We start from the raw sequence: 14,274 nt of genomic DNA, 5'->3' as shown, positions 1-14,274 counted from the left end.
TGGAATGCTAGTCACTTACTAAACTTGATGATCCAAGACAGCAACATGCCTCTGGAAACAAAGACCCTGGAAATTGTTTCGAGCCCGAGGAAATATGATATGAAGTATCTGGGACCCGAAAGCATAAACAGCACCGATCCACGCCAGCCCAGACCCGCCCACCATATGCGACAAGATGCCGGATCAAGAATGGCACCATGACGACCAACCGCTCGTCCCAAGAACCGAATGGCCAACCAACCTCAAACCGACTGCTTTTGAGCGGTGGCTCTTTCGAGTCAAAGTCCGTCGCGATGAGCCGCCGCCTCGACGAGGTTGGTACACTAGCTAGCCACAGCTGGGATTGAGTCTTAATGTCCAAATCGGGATGTCAAGATAAGAAGACACGATTCAGATATCAGGTGTTTTGCATGTCTAGACGAAACTCCATCAACCGAGGCAAGTCATCTAGACTACATCCACACCTACTACCACACGTTGAAACAGAAGGAAAGAGCGAAAATGCCTTGAGCTCTGGCATCTTTACTCATTGCATATGTTAATGACATATCGCCTCAACGGAGTCAATCCTCTCCTATCTCAACTGACCTCGACGCCTTTGCAATGGTTCGTCACACTCGCACCATGTCATTACTGCATAATATCCTCCACCGTTACTCGTCCCCATGCCTTTTGCGCGTGTATCCGCCTCCCCAGCTGGTTTGGCAGTGCCTGCGCAGAGTGCATTCTCCAGGGGTATCTTTGGGGCTGTCTCTTTGTAGCCCACCCGCTTGAATGTCGTTGCAACCGAGATGATTATGAAGGTTCATCTTCCAACGCCGACTTGATTCATTTGGAAACCGCCTGGTGTCTCCTTCCTCAAGAATAACGACTAGCAGAGTGAAGAAGAGACGAATTCACTTTCCTCGATTGATCAAAATTACCGAGCGCCGAGCCATCCTATGTTACCTATACCTCAAGTTACTCGCCTCGAAGCTCGGCCTCCGCACCGGAACGGACAACCATGCTCAGTTGCAGTTCAAAGTCTCTTACCTCGCGGGCCACAACCATGAGATAGGGAACATCAAGGCCTCGGAGGACAGATACATGTGGTTCAGGCGGGGAAAGCAAACCACGCGAACCTAGGAGCTCTTAGGGATTTACAGTTACACCCAGAGGACTGTGCTGCCGAGGATTGTTGATCCGGTTGAATCTCAGTTGGAACGAGATTTGCGGCATCGTCTCCAAAGGAAGGGCCAAGAACATGATTCTTAAGAAGCAGTGTAAGGACATAGGCACTGTGAATATCCCACTCATGCGATAGTGGAGCGAGTTCCCAGCTCGACTGACACACGTTGATGGGACAGCTCGTCATCTCGGACCGGTCATATCATCATTCACTGGGGCCAGAGAGAAGCCTACGCCAGCTTGAGGTGCTTTGAAAGCTATTCAGGGCAATGGAGCTCAAAGCTCCCAGCCCATAATGTGTGACATACTCAACCCACTGAACGCATGTAGCTGGCAAGTGCGACACAGACAAAGGCCGTCTACTACTTTCTTTGTTGACCGCAAACCATATCGCGTCACCACTTTCAGTTTCCGAAAATCTTCCTCAATGACAGGCTTGCGCATAGTCGAGCGGGAAAATCAGCCCCTCATCCATTTGCTTTGTCATTATCACCGCTCCAAGAGGGTCTGGCGCTTTGAAGGTTTCCAGAAACAATCCGCGTTACCTTCGCGCGCATGTTTCGGCACTGGGTATTCGATACGCTGCATATAAGATCTCGGCGCCTCATCAAGATGGTGCGTTCAACGCCACCACCAGACACTGCACTCTCTTGCACCTGGTTGTCGCAGTGGCCCAGAATACTCTTCCATTTTGCCGCTTTTTTCTTATGCACAGCATACCAACCTCTCGGACCCACTTGTCGCATTGCGAAGCCACATCATAGCCGCGGGTCTGGTTCGAGAAGGCGACGACTAGGTACTCCAAGAGGATTTGCACCGGTGAAAGCCTGCTGCCTGGGCATGACAATTTACCTCAATGTGGCAGTACCACGCACGAATCTGGAGTCTCATCACAATTGATGACTTGATGCGTGCCGCTTTACACAACTATGTCACCACTCTTTCAAAGTCGTTGCCGAAAGCTTTGAAAGGGAAAAGGGTCGTCCGCGCAACGAAGACGTGGAACCTGGCTGTTCGACCGTTCCGCACTGAGGAAGACAGGCATATGTATCGCTGACCAGGAGTTGAACTGGTTGCCTACAGATAACTCACTCACCTGTTAAGACATGTTTGTGATCTTCGGCTTCGCCATTATTGATCCTGCTAGTGGCTATTGGTAAAGGACGCACAGTACATTGAACGGCGATACCGTACCCACCAGAAGAACAGAGATAGGAAGCTCCTTGAAACACGTTTTTTCCTGTCCTCTTTCGTTATCGGCGATTTTTTGAAACTGTTTGTATCAATGGGCATTGGTAGCATGAGGTGGTGGGCGTTCGTGGGTTTTTAACCAGCCTCGTCATTCACTCCCCTGTCTCCCTACCTCTTCTGTTCTACCTGCTTCTGCTACCTCGTCTTTTTCGATCACCGTCCTTTTCTCCGCGCTTCAACCTTGTTACAACTCTCATGCTTCCCTCAGTGTGCCTTCTCTTGCATCACTCACCTCCCTCAGATCCGTCTCGTTTTCTGCTCTCCTCTTTCTGAGTCTACAACAGCACTCTCCTGTGTCTCGGTGGCTTCCAGATAGCTTCCAGGTGACCCTAGCAACAACAACAGCAGCAGGAAGTCGGGAACCGCGCCGCGTACCATGCCTGCCTCTATGATCAACAATGATTACCGGAAGTCTCTCCCGAGTAGAGAAGACGATGACTGGGACGATCTGGACGAGAAACTACTCGCTGTTCTGGATTGGGAGAGAAAAGGGGCCTTCAAGGACTCACGAAATAAGAATCGCCTGTGGGCGCGATGAAAACGTAAAAATTGGAGTAGTAAACCACATCGACACATGGCGATAACTTGAGTCTCCGGAAATTCTCCGGGATTATCATATCTATGGCCCTATACTCAACGTTATGGCCCGACCCTAGGCGATTACGCGCGTTTGATAACTATGTCTGGAAGAGACGGGTCATCAATTCGAAGAATCTGCTTTTCAGTGGCGAAGACAACGATTCAAAGTCGAAGCCAGTCCGAGAACTTCCTCATACCTTCGGCAAAGCGGGTCGGATTATCTCAGGGCAACATGGACCTGCTACTGTCCATGGTCCTGGAGTACCAAGAGTGGTGTCATCAAATCTGACCATTCCGAAAAAAAGGAGCTTTGGAACTGATATTCCTCGAGCTCTTACCAGTTTGCTCTGCCATGCAGCAATTCGACACGGCTATTACTGTATGTGTGCATTTCTCACTGGCCCTGGTCTTGCCAGACATGCCCGGCATCGAAATGGAAGTTTCAATCCGGTGTCATTAACACTCCCGAACCGACACTCTCGAACTGACACTCGACAAGTATGGTGTGGCGAAGCACACCAGCTCAATCCCAAGAGAAGACAATCATTCTCCCTTATTATTCAGAGTCGTGAGACAAGCCGAAAGAAGGCGATTTCTCATTTCTAGCTCTTGATCCTGTTCTGAACTTGTGCAACCCTGCGGGCACAAATGCCAGTGAAGCCATATTCATCAGGCTGGACCGGAGAATTTAAATGAGAGGAGTATTCTTGTTGCTAGAGAGCGGCGGCAAGCTCGAGTCTCATGTTGAAGGGGATTTGGCAACGGAAAACAGAAGGATGCGGTGACCTCGGGCAGTTGCGATGTCATACACTACGACTGATTGTCGTACTGAAACACATCAGATCATCTTTTCAGATGTGTCAAAACGCGCGCAATTCAAATCACGACAGTCTCGCTGTTTGTCGACGTCTGCCCCAGGAATCACGCGTAACGAACACGTTGCAGGGGCATTCAGACTGTCATGAACGCTCACATCATTTAATTGTGCTGTGCACCCGAGCAATGCACGTCTGGTTATTCCAGTGCTGAAACCTCGTGAATTGGTGGAAGTAGCAATCCTGGGTCCGGAAAGCCACACGCGGCTTTGCGCTGAACCTCAAATACATCCGACTGCCAGAAGTGCACTAAACTAAGATACGGCCACGTCCCATCTGGGTGTTAAATAGTTCGATCACAAGAATCCCTAGCACTCACAAACAGCTCATGAAAAGCACACAAACCTTTGCAGGAGTGGAGTGATGTGGACTATGACCTTTCTGCATGAATAGCATTGCCTCCTCTAATACAAAGTGGGAAAGGCCAGCCGTGTCGACTTCTCAATGGCTTCAACCGCGATTTACAAACTACACTCCGAGATTAGCAGACGGTGGGTATTTCCCGCAGCCGACCGGCAAGAAGCAAGAAGTATAAGATTATTTACTAATAGCCCCGCACCCAATAACCCTAGAATCATCTACACAACTATTAGACAACCTTCCGTTGTACACACTCTACAGCTGGTTCATCCCGATGTTAAAGTTTGTTGCGCCCTGTGCACATGGATGGCAGCTTGGCATCGGCTCGTTGTTGTGTACAATTATGAGGCTTCGATGGATGCTTCTTTGGAGGGCTCGAGGTTATAGCAGCTAGCGAGCTCACGCCAGACCTCCATGGACAGTGTGGGCAGTATTGCTCTTCATGTATTTTTGTTGGTTACGAGTGTATATGGAACAACGATAGTCAGATTACGATTAACCGCTTGAATAACTAACTAGATCTCACCCATACTTCTTCTGTTACACATGTAGCTTATTTAGGGTGTTAGTGCTAAAAGAACATATAGAATATTAGTGGATCCCTCCAGAATATTCTCTACCAGCAGCTAGAACTCCAAGTGCTCATTGGTTGCGCGGGCTTGGGTGCCATGGCGCAACCTAGACTGGGGTCTCCGATTATTGGATCGCGTACCCCGGGTGTCGAACGAACCGCTTATTCATTATGGTCTAATTGCGTCTGGCAATCAAGTTATGAAAAATGCTAGGACACGAGACATCAATGCTAGAAGCTGGGTATACTCTGCTTCGAAATGGAGGCAGCTGGTCTAATGGATCAGCTGCCATGTCTGGTCATTCGTGGCATTTGTGATTACTGTGACTCCCATAAGCAAAAGCTATGGCAAGGATATGCAGCTCTTACTGCCGCTGCTGTCGCTAGAAATATTCTTAAAGTGGTCCCTCCAGACAGACACGATCGAAGCGATTACTTTGTGGAGGCTCACAGGTGGATGGTTCCGTTCTCCCGAAATGATCGATTTGTCGGCCGGCAGCACGAGATTAGCCATCTTGAATCACTCATTATGAATTCAGACGGACTGGCGAGGATTGCCATTTATGGTCTGGGAGGGATCGGAAAGACCCAAATCGCACTAGAAATGGTGTATCGAACAAGGAAAGAGGTCCCTGGGTGCTCTATCTTTTGGATCCCTTGTACCAGCTACGAAACTGTGGATCAAGCATACATGCAGATCGCGGATCTTTTAATATTACCGCTGTGAAACCGACAAAGGTGAAAGAGCAAGTCAAAGCTTATCTTGAAAGACAAGGCACGAGACGATGGCTCTTGATCTTCGACAATGCAGATGACATGCAGATGTGGATGAAAGGGACTGCGACGACACCGCCACTTAGAGACATCCTCCCTAGGAGTGCAAATGGTCAAATTGTCTTTACTTCCCGAAACCGAAAGCTTGCGATAAAGTTGGCATCACCTGAGGTGCTATCCATCCCTGATGTTGATAAAGACACTGCATCAAAAATGCTAGAAACCCTGCTTGTCCAGAAGGGGTTGCTACGAGATGATCTTCTCACATTGGCATTCCTGGAACAGCTTGATTTTTTTCCTCTTGCGATCGCTCAAGCCGCGGATTATATCAATGAGAACGACATCGAGCTATCTGATTATCTGTTCATCTTCAAAGAGAAGGAAGCCACTGCGATCGAATTGATGAGTGAGGAATTCGACAGCGAGGGTAATCAGAACCCAGTCATCACGACCTGGCTCATTTCTTTCCAGCAGATCCAAGAACTTAATCGACTGGCGACTGACTATCTGTCATTTATTTCCTGTATCAGTCCAAAGGATATTCCGCAGTCAATCCTTCCACCTGCGCCTTCGGCAAAAAAGCATGCGGATGCACTTGGTCTCCTGAATGCATATTCATTTATCAGTCTACATGCCTGCAACAGCTCATTCAGTCTCCACCGACTTGTGCACCTTGCAGTGCAGAATTGGCTACGCAAAGCGGGCTTCCTTAGCCTTTGGGTACAAAAAACGATGCAACGCCTGGATGATATCTTCCCTTCGACTGATCCCGAAAATCGAGCATTGTGGAGGAGCAATCTTCCTCACACACTCTTTCTTCAAGAAAGTGGGGAGTTTCAAAAGATTCGTCATGACTACGGCGACTTCATCATAAGGGTGGGGAAGTCTCTGCGCGTTGACGGGAGACATGAAAACGCAAAAGTTCTGTTTCTCGATTGCCTAGAGATCCAAGAGAAAAGGCTAGGACCGCGGCATTTCGACACGCTAATCTGCGTCAGCGAGCTAGGCTTAGTGCTACACGACCTGGGGGATACAAGGAAGCAGAGATAACATATCAACGAACACCAGACGGCTATAGAGATGCTCTAGGTCTCGATCACCCCATACGCTTACTACCGCTGATAATCTTGCATTGGTCCTTCAGTACCGAGATATCGAGAGGCAGAGGCTATGAAAGACTTCTGGGACCAGAGCATCCCGATAGTCTTACGAGTCTCAGCATTCTTGGTTCGCTGCTGCTGTACCAGGGGAAATCTCAAGAGGCAGAAGCCCTTATTCGGAAAGCACTACAAAAAAGGGAAAAGGTTCTAGGCCTAGAGCATCCCCATGCTCTACGTAGTACTTATGACCTTGCTTTGGTACTTCAAGGCCAGGGCAAGGCTAAGGAGGCGGAAGCCATTAACCAGCGGGTGCTAGACTGGAGGGAGAAAACTCTAGGGCCAGATCATGCCGATACACTTGCTTGTTGTACCCTGCATGGTACTGTACTCCGGGATCAGGGAAAGTACCGGGAGGCAGAAGTCACAAATCAGCAAACCCTCGAAGGCTACAAGAGAGTCCTAGGACCAGAGCATCCTAATACTATTTCTAGCATGAGTATGCTAGGGCCGGTTCTTTGTTATCAGGGCAAATATGAAGATGCAGAAACCATGCTGGGACAAGCCCTAGAGCTCAGTAAGAAAGTTCTAGGACTAGAGCATCCACAAACTCTTACCAATGCTGATAATCTTGGTCTTGTTCTTCACTATCAGGGCAAGTACCTCGAGACGGAGGCTATAAACCAGCAAGCATTAGAAGGATACAAGACATTCCTGGTGCCCGAGCACCCTGACACGCTTACCAGCATGCGCAACCTCGCATACGCATTGAAAGGACTCCGGAAAGACCAAGATGCGTTGGCCTTGATGGCAAAATGCTTCCAGCTCCGCAAGAAAGTGTTAGGACCGGACCACCCTCATGTCAAACTCTGCGTTGAGGCCATTGAGAAATGGCGTGAACGTGACCATTCTGGCTCTCAAAAAGAATGTGGACCCATTCATGCGAAATGCGATCAGTCTATGGGACCAGCCCCAGCAGAGTCGGAGTCAGCCTCCATCTCTATACAACCACGGACAGAGCACTCTCCCTCAACCCACCCAGAAAAACGACCGATCAGCCTCGCGCGAACGTGCTTTGGGGAGCACCCTCTCCTGAGAGCCTCCTGGAATACCTCTTCGGGGACGGAACATTGTGATTTAGACGAAGTTGATTAACGATTATGACCGGCTCTCTTCGGGAAGCTATTTGGCTTTGGAAGCCATATTGGTGGCCTGTAAGCACCACTTCTTAGAGCTTCGTCCGATGCTATTTTTTTGACCGGCAAGTGCGACCAAGGCCTTTAAGAGAAGAAAGACAATATGGCTTGAGCATGTACCTGGAATGTTTAGGGGTATGAAGACAGAGTCTGCGCCATACTGCACACAACATCCGATATGGTGTAGTGGCTAACATCGCCGTCTCTCACACGGCAGCCGGGGGTTCGATTCCCCCTATCGGAGCTCATCTCTTTTGATATTTTTGTCCGTATTTTCCTGCTCGGAAGCCAACCGAGCTACGGTGCAACATGCGGCGGCAGAAGCCTGATAACAGACATACCATATCTACCTACTTTTAGCTTGGTACCTGCAAGCATTGAAGCTTCCTTTTTCCCCTGTCTCGACAGTCAATTTTGCCTTCCATTTCCTGTGCAGAGGCTGAGAGAGGAACAAAAGGCAGACCTTGGATATCCCGAAGCCGGTTTGGGATTAGATATATAAGCGGCTATTGCCGGTTCGTCCCTCCGTGTAGAAACAATGAGACTCGAACAATTCATATTAGGCTCGCCAAACTGCAAACAATTTAAAAATAGTATGCCATGCCTGGCAAGTATTGCACACATTGAATCCAGATCAACGTCTTTGCCAGCCATCCTAACACAATATACTCTTCAACACCATCCTGCTGCTATTCGCCTGTCCCGAACCGCCTTGGTCAAATTGTCACTTACCTCTTGACATCTAAGACACTAGACACAGTCAGTATTAACACCGCACTACACCAATAGCTTCCCCTGCTCCCTCTTCCTTCACTATTCCCACCGTCGCCTCTCAGTCACCCGGTACTCTTGTACCTCCGACATGGATGCGAGAGTCGAGCATATATTTCAACCCCAGAAAGGCAACTGCAATTTGACACGACAACCGTGCAGCACAGCGCCCAGCACCCAGCACTCAGCCCGCAGACCGTGGCAACACTCAACCCCCACGCGCAACAAAAGAGCAGCTACAAAACAAAACCCCAAAAAGTCAAGCCCGAAGGCTTCAATAGACACTCCGATAGGGGGAATCGAACCCCCGGCTGCCGTGCACCGAGCACACTGAGAGACGGCGATGTTAGCCACTACACCATATCGGATGTTGCATGAAAAGAGCCTGTGTGAAAAGCCGCTATGAGCCAGGTCAAAGCCCCAGACAGAAAAGGCAAAACAACAGTCGATGACCGCAAAAGAGAATGAGCTCCGATAGGGGGAATCGAACCCCCGGCTGCCGTGTGAGAGACGGCGATGTTAGCCACTACACCATATCGGAATGCGTTGTGGAATGGGCTTTTTTAATGCTATGGGACCCACAAATAGAACATAACGCAGAATGCTATCTCATAGCCCTAAGCCCGGTTGCTCCCGTTCCTTCCGGAATGGGCAAAGTTGTCTGTTTGGTAACCAGGGATTTTGCGGTTGGCCACGCTATATAACCGGATCGTCTGATAGCCCATAGCTCCCTCCCCATCGGTTTATTATCTCCTACGGTGGCTGAAATGGACCAAACGGATAGAACATCCTAAAGCAAAAATGAAATCCGCACAAGACTAATCTGGGTACCACCTTGCGAAATCAGTACGGAATTACGGATAGTGGCTCCGGGCTGATGAGTAGCTCGGATCTCTTGGCAGCCCTATACGGGGGCCCCACCCAGCCGTTTCGGGATGCAGTTTGCGAGTGCCAGCAGTGTGCGCTTCCGATATCTCGGCTCTGATTTCCTTCGAGTCCCTCGCTAAGTCAGGAGTTGGGCACTGACCAGATGGACAGAAATGGAAACTTTTATCACCGGTTTGGAATGGCAAGGCGCGCGGGGTTGACTCGGTGAACTCGGTATGTCTAATCATGTGGCAGAAGTTTTTGAGAGCTAGAATATATACTTCCCACCCTATGTAATTATTTGACTCAAATCACAGCGCTATGCCTATAGATTTAAAGCGAGCTAGCAATCTATCTTAGTGCACCTGTCGACGAGAGAAGCTCTTAATTTTGCTTGAGTAACATCATGAACTTTTTATTAGAACCATACAACTATAAACATAACTACGTGCATTAAAGGATAGCTAGCACATCATAAGTCATCCCCTCCCTCTCCCCATCAACGAACAGAGTAGCAGATCGACCCAGTCTACCATCCGAAAGCCTCCTCGAAGTACTCCACCTGGCGGAATCCCCCCTTCATCACCCCATAAACCGCCATTCGACACTCATCCGCCATCACCGCCGGGCCACACGTCAACACCGCCAACCGGGATGCACTGGCTCGGGCCTCCTCTGCAATCGACTGAACCGTGGCCGTGATGTCTGGGCGCCCGTAGCGCACCTCCAGACCCAGATCCTCCACCTTCATGGGTCGGGACTCCTGACTGGAGGAATCCTGCACGAACTGGCCGGCCTCCTTGGTCTCTGCACCCACCTCGCCGATCTGCGGGACTTCAGCGCTGGACTTCTCGCCGGCGACAATAGTCGTCATCGCACCCATGCTGCTCTTGTCCGTGCAATACAGCGTAGTGTGGATGTCCGCGCACTCCAGCGCAGTGACCAGATCCGCGCAGCAGACTTCATCAAACATCTGTCTCTGGCGGCCGGACCAGACGAGGTGGATCCTTGTGGTGCGGGTCTTGCCTCCTGCCGCCAAACGAGAAACGTGGTCGATGATGTACGGGACTGCCGCGGCGATACCGGTGCCTCCGACGATCAAGAGGAGGGTATCGAACGTGTGCAGCGGGACTTGGTGGCCGTAGGGGCCTTCCAAGAGCAACCTAGGCGTGATGGTCAATTCTTTACCCCCAGACTTCTGGCACTGGTCGCGGAGACGCCGGGTCCAGCCGTCGTAGGGCCGGATGTAGAAGATGAGTTTCGCCTCAGCGCTAGATGTGTTGTAGCATCCCAGAGTAAAAGGGTGGTTCTCCCAGCCGCGTAGGGTAAAGGGTTGGTAGAGGTAGTAGTGCTGACCAGGGGCGGGGGTGAGGCTGTGGGCGGCGGGAGTCATTTCGATGCGGATCAAATCGCTAGCCGGGCTGTAGGACACGGTGGAGGACGTGGTATTGATGAAGCCTTTGCCAAAGCGGACGTTCCAGTTGCAGTAGATGACGCGGAGGTAGCGCACGGCGCGGTCGAAGCCCCAGATGGCGACCATCGGCCAGAGGTAGCCGTTGTAGACGGTGCCGTCAAAGCTAGTGTGGCTGGTAACTATTAGTAACGGAATCATCTTGGTGCTCGAGAGGACTTACCGGAATAGAGAGTATATGGTCAAGATTGCCAGAACAACGTGGATGATCAAGAAGGTTTCGTAGAACTTCTGACGAAGCCATGTGCCGGATTGGAAGAGCATAACAGACATCACTACCGTGGCCTTGGACATGTTAGGAGCATTATAGAGGAATGGCGCCGGCGATGGTTACATACCACAATACCCATGTAGAAGTAATTCTGCTTGAGTGCACTGTGATATCTGCCGTCTAATATACCAGCCTGTTAGCATCAACTCTATAACTGCATTGGAAGGGTACTAACCGTAGACCTGGAAAACCACTGTATAATTGATCGAATGAACAATAGCCAGAAGAGTACAAGCCCAGGCCACATGACGGTGAAAGATGTTAAAAGATTGGACATTGAAATCCGTCGCCCAAAGGAAGATATTGTTTCGTCCACCGAAAAGCCAAAGGAATGGAAGACAGGCGTAAGATAGAATTCCCGTCCGATCAGACGAGTATTGCCAATTTTGTTCGTAGAGACTCGGCGTCCTATATGGCCGTTAGACATATTTCTGCTAATCTATGAAAAAAACCTACTGAATGTTCCCGCGGAAGCTCTGGTAATCAACGCAGGACAGGATGATACACACCGCCCACCAGCCAAAGACGATCAACAGGTCCAATCGTTTTGGGATAGTGTGGAACCAGAAGAGCTGCTGGTGGTTGGAAAGGCTCGGGGCAAAGCTGGCAGGAATGACAAAGTGAGTCCGGACAAAGTGAGTAATAGCAGCCACTGGCGCGCAGGAGTTACGACCAGCTGCATAGAAGCCACTCTTCTCAGAATCGCCGCGTCCGAGGCCATTGAGGTGGGCTCGGAATGTTTTCCAGGCCTTGACGATCATGCCAAGAGCCAATATTCCACCCCAGTAGCCCATAAGGCCCCAGCCATAACGTTTGTCTTTGATCAGCGCATAGTCATGGGTGACCTATTATCATACGGTTAATCTTTGGTTCAGAATATCGTAAAGGAACACCTACATAGGACTTGTAAGCTCGCTTGTAGTACGAGTGGCTAAGCAAGACTGGACTCTCAATAGTGCCGGTTGTCGTCGTGCTGTTGGTTTCCGGGTCGATGGTTGGCAATGATGCGATATAGGAATCGGTGGCGTTGGCGATGATATCAGTCAGATTGACCAAAGTGGCACTGTTCTGTTCACATAGGCTTTCCCAATAAGGAATGGTGGCTTCCAATTGCTTCTTGTTACACCATGCCTTCGCACTGGCATACAAGGACATGGCACCCACTGTGCTCGTGCAGCCTCCAGTAGAAGAACTACCGTGATGACCACGTCGAGCCATTCTCTTTGCGAATGCCCGTTTTGAGGAGGAGCCATGGGATGTTGTGACGACGGAACTTGAGGAGGAGGAGGAGGAGCCATGCGAGGTCGAACCGCTTGCCGAACTGTTAGAACTAGAAGAGCCTCCAGAAGTCGACGTGTCGGTTGAGCTTGAGCTGGTTGTAGTAGCACCTGCATACGTGTACGAGCCGAGAGACTCATATATAGCATAGAAGCAGTAGTCTGCAAGCTCAGGGGCAGACATAGAAAACCCTCCTGCCAGGACGGGGACACCCGTCCAGGCCAGGATCAGGAGAAGTGTACTCGTCACTCTCATTTTGCCGGCTGATGGATAAGATACTCCCGAGATCAGCGTAGTCCGGGTGTCAAGTCAATCTTTATATCGCACAGAATCCTCATATTGGACCTACCCACTTGCTCGCAACGAGGGTCCTATTCGAGCACGCTCATTACACAGGCGTGGCGGAACCCACCGGAGAGAATCGAGCTAATCTCTGACGAACCAGTTATCAATCTCCACTTGATCATTGCACCATGCCTCCTTGGCTCGGAGCATCTAGACCGATGAATTTGGTTCATCATATAGATTCGCATTCATCGGACTTGTGGACTCCAGTGCGATATGTGTAGCGCCGTTGAACACATCTTTTAGGACATACAGCCGATGAGAGAGAAGCACAAGTCAAAGGCCAATAGTGGCGGCCTCTTCTCCGCCAACTTCGTATTAGCCCGGTTGTTGCATGCAGAGATTTTTTCTTCTGACAACATCTCCCTGACGGGGCGAAAAGCATAGAAAGTTCTGTCTTGTCTAAGACGAAAAACCCGGACGACCCACAAGTGCCACACTGTGGAAGCAAGGTTTGATTGATAATTCGGAGCGTGGAACAATTGATCAATCTGATAAGATCCACTTAGCATGCGATCAAGCACCGTATAACTGGCTAGAAAGACCCTTGGGCCGACGTATACAAGCTCTTGGCAGTGGTGACCCAATCTAACCCCGAGTTTCTTGGCGGCCCACATCCGTCGGTTGCTTGATTTTTTCGAGCCCCATCCTCGCAAGCTACGTCCCTTTCGGGAGATGTGCACGCATTTTCAGGCAAAGACCTCATGTATCCATCAGACGACTGATGAAGTGGCTCGGGTGTTCTTGGCATCGCTTGCATCGTGAGTCATGGTTTGCACGGAGGCTTTTTTGGATGGCGGTTTTCGGCAGATACCCCCTACTAGGAAGGTCAGTTAAGTGAGAATCAAGGAATGCATGGCAGAGAAATAGATTCCTGCAGACGGTAGTGAATGCGAGACTAAGATACACCTTCACTATGCTACTTCGAGCGCTGAAGCGAGGTAGGGAAAGAGGAAACTCACTATTTCACAATAAGAGTCTTTCCCGTGGGTCGTTTTCAACAAAGCACAGTGTGATGCTTCACTGGTACTATTTCACGAGCGGAGCTTCCGTAAAATGATGGGTTTCGACCTCGGAAGCCAGACCCTTGATTCCGATGCTCAGTTCATTGTGATTTGTAAGATGTCCCACACTTCGCAACATAGCACTTCCGCGCAGACGAGCTCTCATGACCCGGAGCCAAGCATTTTTGAAAAACTTCTCTCCCCGAATTCTTATCAATCAGACCTGGGGCTTACCCACTGTTTGGTACCGTGGCAATTTGGGTACCGAGAGAATCCATTCCACGTTTGCGGAGGAGGTAAATGTGCCACTGAATGAGATCGAAGAACGGAGCCTCATAAAACTCCGTTGGGGCAGACAAATGTAAGAAGGAGGTTCTTAGGAACGAAAGAAATAGTC

At 50.0% G+C, this 14,274-nt stretch overlaps 2 protein-coding genes and 3 non-coding genes across 5 annotated transcripts; 2 read left to right on the top strand and 3 right to left on the bottom strand.

Annotated features, from left to right (window-relative positions):
* Positions 1–5,619: 5,619 nt before the first annotated feature.
* On the top strand, positions 5,620–7,810 carry ASPACDRAFT_49260 (uncharacterized protein; the record flags this gene model as incomplete). Its single annotated transcript, XM_020202227.1, has 4 exons — positions 5,620–6,453; positions 6,771–7,044; positions 7,183–7,569; positions 7,632–7,810. 4 exons carry the CDS (start codon positions 5,620–5,622, stop codon positions 7,808–7,810), a joined length of 1,674 nt encoding a protein of 557 aa, XP_020061252.1.
* A 232-nt stretch (positions 7,811–8,042) lies between these two features.
* ASPACDRAFT_t29 lies at positions 8,043–8,114 on the top strand. Its single transcript has one exon. It is a non-coding gene; the product is annotated as a tRNA-Glu (tRNA).
* An 811-nt stretch (positions 8,115–8,925) lies between these two features.
* Positions 8,926–9,009, bottom strand: ASPACDRAFT_t15. Its single transcript has one exon. It is a non-coding gene; the product is annotated as a tRNA-Glu (tRNA).
* A 101-nt stretch (positions 9,010–9,110) lies between these two features.
* On the bottom strand, positions 9,111–9,182 carry ASPACDRAFT_t14. Its single transcript has one exon. It is a non-coding gene; the product is annotated as a tRNA-Glu (tRNA).
* An 855-nt stretch (positions 9,183–10,037) lies between these two features.
* ASPACDRAFT_19883 (ferric reductase family protein) lies at positions 10,038–12,783 on the bottom strand (the record flags this gene model as incomplete). Its single annotated transcript, XM_020198905.1, has 6 exons — positions 10,038–11,094; positions 11,143–11,264; positions 11,318–11,370; positions 11,426–11,658; positions 11,707–12,095; positions 12,148–12,783. 6 exons carry the CDS (start codon positions 12,781–12,783, stop codon positions 10,038–10,040), a joined length of 2,490 nt encoding a protein of 829 aa, XP_020061251.1.
* Between the last annotated feature and the right edge of the window lie 1,491 nt (positions 12,784–14,274).

This window comes from Aspergillus aculeatus (genome assembly GCF_001890905.1).
Source record: "Aspergillus aculeatus ATCC 16872 unplaced genomic scaffold ASPACscaffold_1, whole genome shotgun sequence".
Lineage (NCBI taxonomy): Eukaryota > Fungi > Ascomycota > Eurotiomycetes > Eurotiales > Aspergillaceae > Aspergillus > Aspergillus aculeatus.
This window is presented reverse-complemented; position numbering and strand designations above follow the sequence as displayed.